Raw genomic sequence first — 11,202 nt, 5'->3', positions numbered from 1 at the left:
CACACCAAATGCCTTTCAGGCTGTCTGTGATCAGTCGCTGATCAGATTGTCTGGAAACCCAGAATCTGAATAGTATTTGTACTTCGTTACTTCCCACCTCTGATTAAGGACCTCATGAGTTATGAATTTTAAACTGAGTTACAGACGTCTCTGTCCGAATGTAAACCTAGAGGACAAATTAAGTGCAGCGAGGGCATTTGAGAGCTCTGTGTGTGTGTGTGTGTGTGTGTGTGTGTGTGTGTGTGTGTGTGTGTGTGTTGTGTGTGTTTAAAAAAGTAGGCATAAACACTAGACTGATCAATCATCGTGCAATTTTTATTTTCCAAAAATGTGTTTTTAGTTTATGGATTCTCAGGTGGAGTTCATGCTGGTGGTTTCCAGCAGCTAGGTGGACTGACGGGAGGTAATATGATGTCTTTGCACCAAATGCCTTTCAGTTTGTCTGTGATCAGTCGCCGATCAGATGGTCTGGAAACCCAGAATCTTAATTTGAAAAAACTCCTAATTTAACCGTTCGCCTGGCTCAGTCCAAAGTTTAAAAACCTTCCAACCTCAGTAAGACGCTAAATCTTGTTGAATTGGTACAATAAAAACAAACTTTGGAGGGACGAGTTGTTCTCCTGTGCCTCCACTCTTTATGCTAAGCTAAGCTAAATGTCTCCTGGCCAGTGATGGGAATTACGGTGTTATAAGTAGCGGCGTTAGTAACGCCGTTACTTTATTCAGTAACGAGTAATCTAATTGATTCCTCATCTCATTATTATAACGCCGTTATCGTTACTGCCGAAACATGTGTCGCGTAACTACATTGAAGGTAAAAAACAAATGTTACGCTAAATTAAACAGAGACGCATCAAGCAGTAGGACCAAGCGGAAAACGGCCGCTCAAGCTGAATCCTGTTTCCCTTAGTTTAGACCGCCCACAAGCTCCTCGATTGGCTCTGCCGTTTCTTGTGTGATTGGCCGTCCCCGCTGTCATTCCATCTTGCACACCGGTCTGCTAGTCTGCGGCTAGGAGTCCTACAGGAGTCCGCTACTGTAAACTGCCTGGTTCACGTCAGCTAGAAGGATTGTAATATCAGAGGTTTCATTTACATTAACGTTTGAATCGGTGTCCGTGTATGTTTGTGTTTGGTAATGAGATGCAGCCAGGTGACTTGAAAAAAGAAAAGTGGACATTAGAGACTTCTTTAGAAGTGAAAGTCTAAGTTACTCAAAGAAATGCGTTACATCCATCCTGCAACACCTTCACTGGCTCCCAATAAAGCAGCATATCCACTTCAAGATCCTCCTCATCATCTACAAAGCTCTCAATAATGTGATCAATAAAATGTATCATTATTGTTGTTGTTATTATTACTATTGGATTAGAATTGGGTGATAATGTTTGGCTACATGATTTACAACCAGTCAAACCAAAAAAGGGAACAGTAAAGTTAAAAGTAGAAATAGAAAACTAGAAGAACTACTAGAAAACAGAGTGAACTGAAAGAGTTAGTTTTATTAAAAATTAGTGCTGTCAAACGATTAAAAAATGTAATCGAGTTAATCACAATAACAGGTTGTGATTAATCACGATTAATCACAAGTTTAAAATACTAGTATTTACTTGTATTTTTGGGGGTAGGATATAAGTGCATTGGCTTGCAAGTGATATCTCAGACTGGACGTACTTCTATGGTAGCTCATTTCATATCCACAGTACGCGCAGATGACTTTGGTCTTATCGACTGAACCATCCGGCAGTCTTTTTGCTTCCCAGTATTGCACGCTTGGTGGGCTGCCACTAGAGGATGATTGACAGGCGCTCTCCTTCAAACAACAGATTTTTGCGAGCGTTCGCGAGCGTTCCCGAGGCGGCGAGTCGAGCCCGGCGCCTCTGATTAGCATGAAGTAGATTCGATTTATACTTTAGGCAAATGAGGAGCGGCCAACTCACGCGCCGTCTCTCGACATTCGCCGCGACGCTACCAGAATGCATTGCACGGCTTTTCACATAGACAATGAATGGGACGCGGGGAAACACCGCTGCCTGTGGACGCGCACCTTCCCTCTGGATCAGGACTACAGGTGCCACCGACGGCCATAAAACATACAATGCGCTTTTTTTTTCTTTTTTTTTAATACCAAGCGTTAATCGCGCGTTAAAAAAATTTCACACAAGCCAGGAAGTGAAGTGATCTGAACCGAGGGGAGAGAGGAGTGACAAAATAAAACAGGAAAGACTAAACATGATTGAGTGATTTGAAGCTCCGAACAGAATGTCAGGGCGGAACTATGCAAACATATCTCGTTGATATTGTACAGTGTTACGTAAGAAAAGGGAAAGTACGTCAGCTAAAGTAGACTCACGTTGTTCCTGCACAGTAAAAGTCCCATAAGGACGGATCAGATAAGCCTGATTGGTCTATTCGTCTCTGGGGGCGTGTACCAAAGTTTGATTGACACTTTTCTGGCCTCGCACGTTTGGCCCATGAAAGTTCCCTTTGAATTGACCAGGTGGAGACGATGGCGTCTGTTATAGAGCTTGGAAACGCTGGCTGATTTGAGTCAGAAAATCAAGAGCTTCAAGAAGATTCTCAGTGAAACCGACCTCCACAAACGTTCCACAGACATTCCATAGATGGAGAGACAACAGAAATACAGGACACAGGCTTTTTATGGTGTTAACCTGCAGCCGACAGTCTGTGAGACGATCAGGGAGGTTTGAGAGAACATGAAGTGATTTGCTCCGGTACAGAGGTTGTCAGACAGCAGACCAAAAGGTAAAAGACCAAAAACTAGCCCTTAAAGGATCCGCATGACATTAAGACATTTATATAGCAGCAAACAACGATTTGCTATGAAGAGATAGTGGAGTAAAAGTACAGATATGTTTAAAATGTAGGGAGTAACAGTAAAACGTTGTCCATGAAATAAATGCTAAAGTACAGATACCTGAAAATTCTACTTAAGTTTACTTCCCACCTCTGATTAAGGACCTAATGATTCAAACAAAGACTATTCAGGTGTTCGTACTGGGAGGTTGATTTAATCTAATAATTAAAAAAGATTATTATAAAGAGTTAGAAGTCTCAGTCTGAATGTAAATCTATAGGAAGAATTAAGTGCAGCGAGAGCATTTGAGACGTTTATCAGGTGAAACCGGTAATTGATCTTTATGATATTAATAAGGAGATTTTCAGTGTATTTTGCATTGACATGTAACATTCTAATTCTTCTATTCTGACAGTGATTATGTGATCATTTTACAGTTCCTCTCTCTTCAGAGCGACACTGTGTGGATGAACATTGTCCTGTGCTGATCCAGAAGGTGAGTGATGTAACGTCTGACTTGGATTCTAAAACAATGGATTCGTCTACATTGATTGATCTTTTCTCTGTTTTAGATCATTAACTGCATCTCTTTGGGTTTTGGGCTGTTGGTCAGACAAAACATTCGAAGATATCAATGTAGATGTAAGGGAATTGTGATGGGTACCTTTAACCATTTTCTGAAATATTATAGACCAAATTATATAACTAAAGTTAATAAATGAAGGGAAGAATCGACAGATTCATCAATAATAGAACTGGTACTGTATATAATAAAGGTTCTGGTACTGTTGTCAATCACAACAGAGCAAAGACAGCCGTTGGGCTGAACGTTATTACGCCTGGGAAAATAGTTCCTTACAAGAACTGAATTTAAAGCTAGAAGGAGGATTTTAACTACGAGGTGGGTTTTAACTAAACTTGACATTTTCAGGTAAATTCTGTAAAGTTTATTGAATATGAACAAAATGTAAACAAACTGTAAACAGATGATCGATGTTGTTGATGGACAGTTACATGTAGTAACACTGGTATGATCCTTTAAGCAGGTAATAAAATAAAAGTCAGGAACCCGTTAACAGAAATACAGTAGTTATAAAAGAGAAGTTGCCAAAGAAATATGTACATCTACATCAGTAACCAGTCAAGTGGACAAACATCAGTTGTTTCACTATCTTGTGAAGTTTGGATGATGTTCTCCACATCCATGTTTCTAAAACAGACATTGATGATATTTAAAGAGTAAAATCTATAATCATCCCAGCAGAGAAATTTAACTTTTGCTTCATGAACATTTCCTTTGAATTTTCCAGGTGGAGACGGCGGCGTCTTTTATAGAGCTGCTTTTGGAAACGCTGGCTGATTTGAGTGACGGGGAGCTTGGGGATTTCAAGAAGGTCCTCTCGTCTCAAACTGACTTCCATCAGTTTGGGCTCCCATTCATGCTTTTTGAGATAACAGGACATCAGGACATGGTGTTTCTAACGGTGTTGCGCTACAACGAAGAGGCTGTGAATAAGACCAAGGAGGTTTTGGAGGAGATGAACAGGACTGATCTGGTGCAGAGGCTGTCAGACAGCAGCTCAGGACCCAAAAGTAATAACAATAAAGACAAAAACATGTCAAAATCCCCAAAATGTTGAATCAATGACTTTTACCACTTTTCCCCTCAGAGCAAGACTCAGGTGAACACCGGTCTGGATTGATCAGGAAAGTGAGTAATGTTACATCTGTCTGACTGAGTACAACACAGCTTTCATTCACCTAATGCAGGTTCATTCATGGACTACATATTTATTTAATGAACGTATTATTTTTCAGGTAGCGACAAGAGTAGCTGTTCAACAGCTGATTTTGGAAACCCTGAATGATTTGGATGATCTGATGTTTAAGAGATTCAGGAGTTTCCTGATGTCGATTGTCCATCAGAAGAACCTCCAATCCTCCCCATTTATGATGAGAGACAGTTTTAATGAAGACAGAAGGATGACCGTGTATCTGATGATAGAGACCTACAGCCAACACTCTGTGGAGTTAACCACGGAGGCTTTTAAACAAATGAACAGGACAGATCTGATACAGAGGTTACCAAAGCCCAGTTCAGGACTCACAGGTAAGACATAAGCCCCTTTACTCCGCCTTCTCGTTGCAGGATGATCACTCCTTCTTTCTTTTTGGTGTCAAAGGTACAGAGACAGAATGGAGGCGTGGTGGCGGCGTTATGCCACAAAGTCCAGTATAAATGGTGCGATTGTAAAGATTAAAACAAAAACAACATAATCATGTGTCTAATAAATACTTTACATAATTCATAATAAAAAAAGGTCAATCTTATTGAGTTCTGTGTTTTGTACTGAAATTGTTTTCTTTCTTTTGAAGCAACTGTGTCTCATTAAAAGTGATTATTAGTGATTCAATTAGATTTGAATTGTCCGAGTTATTTAATGTCTTTTCTCCTCAGAGCAACACTTTGTGGATGAACATCAACCTACACTGTTGCTGAACGTGAGTGTGACTATATTTTACATTTTAAATCATCATAAATGATAAAACGAACCAAACAGTGAGTTTCTTAAATTGCCTCTCACTGTTAATGTTGAGCTCTTAAGTAATAATGTTATGATGAAAAAGAGAAAAAAACGTTTCTTTGAGCTTCTGTTACAGAAACATAATGCGTTGAGATCAGAAAGGAGTTATTCATTAATATGAATTAAAGGATGGAGGGACTCATATTTGACTTTGATGTTAAGAAATAAAAACACTTAATACTTCAAAAGAAAATGAAATCAGTAGAAAAGATATTAGTGTTTCATTGTCTTGAGTGATCATGCAGAAAAAACTAATCTCATAACATTTACACTTGACTTCTATAACACTGACAAAATGCAAATAAATTAATCTTTAACCGTCCCAATTGGGAAATTACACGTTTACACAGGATTTGAAACGGATTCTTTTGGAAACAGTGGAGACTTTGAGTGAGGAGGAGCTGAAGAAATTCAAGTGGTTGCTGAAGCTAACACTCTTCATGAAGAGGGTCCGACACATGAACTGGAAAAAACGGTACAGCGCAAACCTACTGGTGAAACTGATGGTGGAGACCTGTGGTTTGCAGTCTTGGGAGGTGACCATCGACATTTTAAGGGACATGAACAGGACTGATCTGGTGACGGGAATGTCCAACTCAGGATTCAAAGGTCAGAGAGAAAAATAGAAATATATTTTAAAGAAAGTGGTTAAAACTTTATTTTACCGCCCATGAAAAATGTTATAAAATAAATAAAAAGGGCAGCAAAGCAATAACATGCAGCATCAGTCAATTGAATCCAGCCTCTTTGATTTTTGTGATGTCACTGGAATTAATTTGGTGTAATTCTTTTTAAATGTACAATTTACAGTAAAATACAGTACATGTAGGCCAAATAATCACATTTTGCCAATGGGGGAGGGTGCCTTTTTTCAAATCTGTCTCAGAGGCTCAACTGATTTCCAGAATGTAGACCATAGTTTTAAACTATATATTTGATTTACAGCCACAAACTGAGGCGGAGGTCAAGTGTTGAGTGAGACACACGAGCACGTTGTTGGTTTTGCTCTTTTCATTATGATTTTTTTGACCGTAAGAAGAAAAAAAAGAATAGAATTTAAATGATTAAATGATTATGTGATCATTTTACAGTTCCTCTCTCTTCAGAGCGATACTGTGTGGATGAACATTGTCCTGTGCTGATCCAGAAGGTGAGTGATGTAACGTCTGACTTGGATTCTAAAACAATGGATTCGTCTACATTGATTGATCTTTTCTCTGTTTTAGATCATTAACTGCATCTCTTTGGGTTTTGGGCTGTTGGTCAGACAAAACATTTGAAGATATCAATGTAGATGTAAGGGAATTGTGATGGGTACCTTTAACCATTTTCTGAAATATTATAGACAGAATTATATAACTAAAGTTAATAAATGAAGGGAAGAATCGACAGATTCATCAATAATAGAACTGGTACTGTATATAATGAAGGTTCTGGTACTGTTGTCAATCACAACAGAGCAAAGACAGCCGTTGGGCTGAATGTTATTACGCCTGGGAAAATAGTTCCTTACAAGAAGTGAATTTAAAGCTAGAAGGAGGATTTTAACTACGAGGTGGGTTTTAACTAAACTTGACATTTTCAGGTAAATTCTGTAAAGTTTATTGAATATGAACAAAATTTAAATAAACTGTAAACAGATGACCGATGTTGTTGATGGACAGTGACATGTAGTAACACTGGTATGATCCTTTAAGCAGGTAATAAAATAAAAGTCAGGAACCCGTTAACAGAAATACAGTAGTTATAAAAGAGAAGTTGCCAAAGAAATATGTACATCTACATCAGTAACCAGTCAAGTGGACAAACATCAGTTGTTTCACTATCTTGTGAAGTTTGGATGATGTTCTCCACATCCATGTTTCTAAAACAGACATTGATGATATTTAAAGAGTAAAATCTATAATCATCCCAGCAGAGAAATTTAACTTTTGCTTCATGAACATTTCCTTTGAATTTTCCAGGTGGAGACGGTGGCGTCTATTATAGAGCTGCTTTTGGAAACGCTGGCTGATTTGAGTGACGGGGAGCTTGGGGATTTCAAGAAGGTCCTCTCGTCTCAAACTGACTTGCATCAGTTTGAGCTCCCATCCATGCTTTTTGAGATAACAGGACATCAGGACATGGTGTTTCTAATGGTGTTGCACTACAACGAAGAGGCTGTGAATAAGACCAAGGAGGTTTTGGAGGAGATCAGCAGGACTGATCTGGTGCAGAGGCTGTCAGACAGCAGCTCAGGACCCAAAAGTAATAACAATAAAAGACAAAAACATGTAAAAATCCCCAAAATGTTGAATCAATGACTTTTACCACTTTTACCCTCAGAGCAAGACTCAGGTGAACACCGGTCTGGATTGATCAGGAAAGTGAGTAATGTTACATCTGTCTGACTGAGTACAACACAGCTTTCATTCACCTAATGCAGGTTCATTCATGGACTACATATTTATTTAATGAATGTATCATTTTTTTTAAGGTAGCGACAAGAGTAGCTGTTCAACAGCTGATTTTGGAAACCCTGAATGATTTGGATGATCTGAGGTTTGAGAGATTCAGGAGGTTCCTGATGTTGATTGTCCATCAGAAGAACCTCTCATTCTTCCCATTTATGTGGCGACACAGTTATGTGAAAGACAGAAGGATGACCGTGTATCTGATGACGGAGACCTACGGCCAACAGTCTGTGGAGTTAACCACGGAGGCTTTTAAACAAATGAACAGGACAGATCTGATACAGAGGTTACCAAAGCTCAGTTCAGGACTCACAGGTAAGACATAAGCCCCTTTACTCCGCCTTCTCGTTGCAGGATGATCACTCCTTCTTTCTTTTTGGTGTCAAAGGTACAGAGACAGAATGGAGGCGTGGTGGCGGCGTTATGCCACAAAGTCCAGTATAAATGGTGCGATTGTAAAGATTAAAACAAAAACAACATAAACATGTGTCTAATAAATACTTTTTATAGTTCATAATAACAAAAAGGTAAATCTGATTGAGTTCTGTGTTTTGTACTGAAATTGTTTTCTTTCTTTTGAAGCAACTGTGTCTCATTAAAAGTGATTCTTAGTGATTCAATTAGATTTGAATTGTCTGAGTTATTTAATGTCTTTTCTCCTCAGAGCAACACTTTGTGGATGAACATCAACCTACACTGTTGCTGAACGTGAGTGTGACTATATTTTACATTTTAAATCATCATAAATGATAAAACGAACCAAACAGTGAGTTTCTTAAATTGCCTCTCACTGTTAATGTTGAGCTCTTAAGTAATAATGTTATGATGGAAAAGAGAGAAAACCGTTTCTTTGAGCTCCTGTTACAGAAACATAATGCGTTGAGATCAGAAAGGAGTTGTTAATTAACATGAATTAAAGGATGGAGGGACTCATATTTGACTTTGATGTTAAGAAATTAAAACACTTAATACTTCAAAAGAAAATGAAATCAGTAGAAAATATATTAGTGTATCATTGTCTTGAGTGATCATGCAGAAAAAACTAATCTCATAACATTTACACTCGACGTCTATAACACTGACAAAATGCAAATAAATGAATCTTTAACCGTCCCAATTGGGAAATTACACGTTTACACAGGATTTGAAACAGATTCTTTTGGAAACAGTGAAGACTTTGAGTGAGGAGGAGCTGAAGAAATTCAAGTGGTTGCTGAAGCTAACGCTCTTCATGAAGAGGGTCCGACACATAAACTGGGAAAAACGGTACAGCACAGACCTACTGGTGAAACTGATGGTGGAGACCTGTGGTTTGCTGTCTTGGGAGGTGACCATCGACATTTTAAGGGACATGAACAGGACTGATCTGGTGACGGGAATGTCCAACTCAGGATTCAAAGGTCAGAGAGAAAAATAGAAATATATTTTAAAGAAAGTGGTTAAAACTTTATTTTACCGCCCATGAAAAATGTTATAGAATAAATAAAAAGGGCAGCAAAGCAATAACATGCAGCATCAGCCAATTGAATCCAGACTCTTTGATTTTTGTGATGTCACTGGAATTAATTTGGTGTAATTATTTTTAAATGTACAATTTATAGTAAAATACAGTACATGTAGGCCAAATAATCACATTTTGCTGTTGACTTTAATCAGCACCTCTGTTACGATAAGATAAACCTTTTTTAGTCCCACGGCGGGACATTTACAGGATTACAGCAGCAAAGAGGATAGTGCAACAACAAGAGGCAAAACAGAATGTAATAAATAACAGATATTAACAAAATACTACTATTTAAAAATGTAATCAAGGACAGACTGAGTAGTTGAGTTCACATTATTGTATAATAGAATATATGACATTTTGATTGACTGTCAATTGAGGACAGTTATTGGTATGATCAGGCTACTGGGTGCCATGTTTTTCATGCAATATTATTGTGGATTTGTACACAATGAATATTCAATTAAATAGTTTGACACAATTTTCACATTATAATCTTATCAAAGGAAGTATTTGTTGCATGGCTTCTGCATTGAGTGAGTAGAGTGTTCTGAAGCAGAATATGTTATTTTCTAATTATTTATTTATATTTTGTTCAAAAGCAACTAAGTCTTTTAAAGTCTGATTTGGAATCGGTCAGTAATTTTCTCTTTTCTTCCTCCTCAGAGAAAATGTCAGTCCAGTTGAAGCTTTTGGAAACGCTGGAAGATTTCAACTACGATGAGCTTGAGAAATTCAAGCATGTCTTGCAGGACAGTAAAATGGAGAAAGGCCTCCCAAGAATCTCCAGACAGATAATGGAGCTGGCAGGCGAAGCCGAGATAGTGGAGCTGATGATGGAGACCTATGGCCAACAGGCTTTGGAGGTGACCAGGGAGGTTTTAACGCAGATGAACAGGAGTGATCTGGTGCAGAGGTTGTTGGACGTTAGGTCAGGATCCAAAGGCAAGTTGGTTTTTGTTTATTACACTTTAATGCCTTTTTTTTCTTAAATCAAATTGCATGTGGACGGTCAAACAGTCATTTAAATTTGTGGTTTGAATAACGTCCGTTGAAGCACATGCTTTCGATTAGATCAGATCAGTCAGTGTTTCAGCCATGCAAGGGGCTCCATGGTAACGTCGGTGTTTGTCTTTCGGTGTGACGGACACACTGCACCATTATTGGATGCATCACAATTACATTTTGTCCAGAGATCTTTGATGATCCTGGACATTTCCCTCAAGTACCAGTGAACTCTTGGAGTGCCAAGAAATGTTGTTTCTACATTCATTGTACCTTGAGGATGCATCGTTATCACTTTGGTGATCCTCAGACTTTTCCTTGAATTATTATCCTCCAGGACTTTAATTGCAACACAAAAAGGCTGCCGAACTAACTACATAATGATGACGATTTGTAAACACTGTAGCTGCTCCATCAACACTTAAAATAACATAATTTAGACAAAAATACAGCAGCGACCTTGTTGATGGACCGTAGACACTCTCTGGTTCCTCCACATAGAACCTCACATTAGACCCAACAGGACTATCATAGACCTCTGCGAGACCACAGACCACTACGGTTTTGTCTCCATTTCTGATTCGGTGACGACGGAGGAGAATCTCAGTGCTGACAGGCTTTCCCCCTCATGCTAATTATTCACTTGAAATATTTCAGGTTAAAATACCACATTAATCACATGACCTTATATATCAAAATAACAATTTGAAACAAATTCAGACATGTCCTCACAAGGGCCTCCGGGACGCATGGAGCCTGAGGGTGGTGGAAGCGTTATGGTAATCCTCACATCAGTTCATCACTTTCATTTGTTCATTTATATGATGTTGCAAAAAGC

At 38.6% G+C, this 11,202-nt stretch overlaps 1 protein-coding gene across 1 annotated transcript in view; it reads left to right on the top strand.

Annotated features, from left to right (window-relative positions):
• Positions 1–10,364: 10,364 nt before the first annotated feature.
• Positions 10,365–11,202, top strand: part of LOC311025012 (NACHT, LRR and PYD domains-containing protein 1b allele 5-like) — a 43,105-nt gene continuing 42,267 nt past the window's right edge. Inside the window, exon 1 of the mRNA XM_084027676.1 lies at positions 10,365–11,143. Within this exon, the coding sequence (XP_083883802.1) occupies positions 11,087–11,143 (57 nt within the window). The 5' untranslated portion in view covers positions 10,365–11,086. The remainder of the gene's footprint in view (positions 11,144–11,202) is intronic.

The sequence above is a fragment of the Eutrigla gurnardus genome, assembly GCF_963514095.1.
Source record: "Eutrigla gurnardus genome assembly, chromosome: 14".
NCBI lineage: Eukaryota > Metazoa > Chordata > Actinopteri > Perciformes > Triglidae > Eutrigla > Eutrigla gurnardus.
Note: the sequence above shows the minus strand (reverse complement) of the source record. Positions and strands in the feature narration are given on the sequence as shown.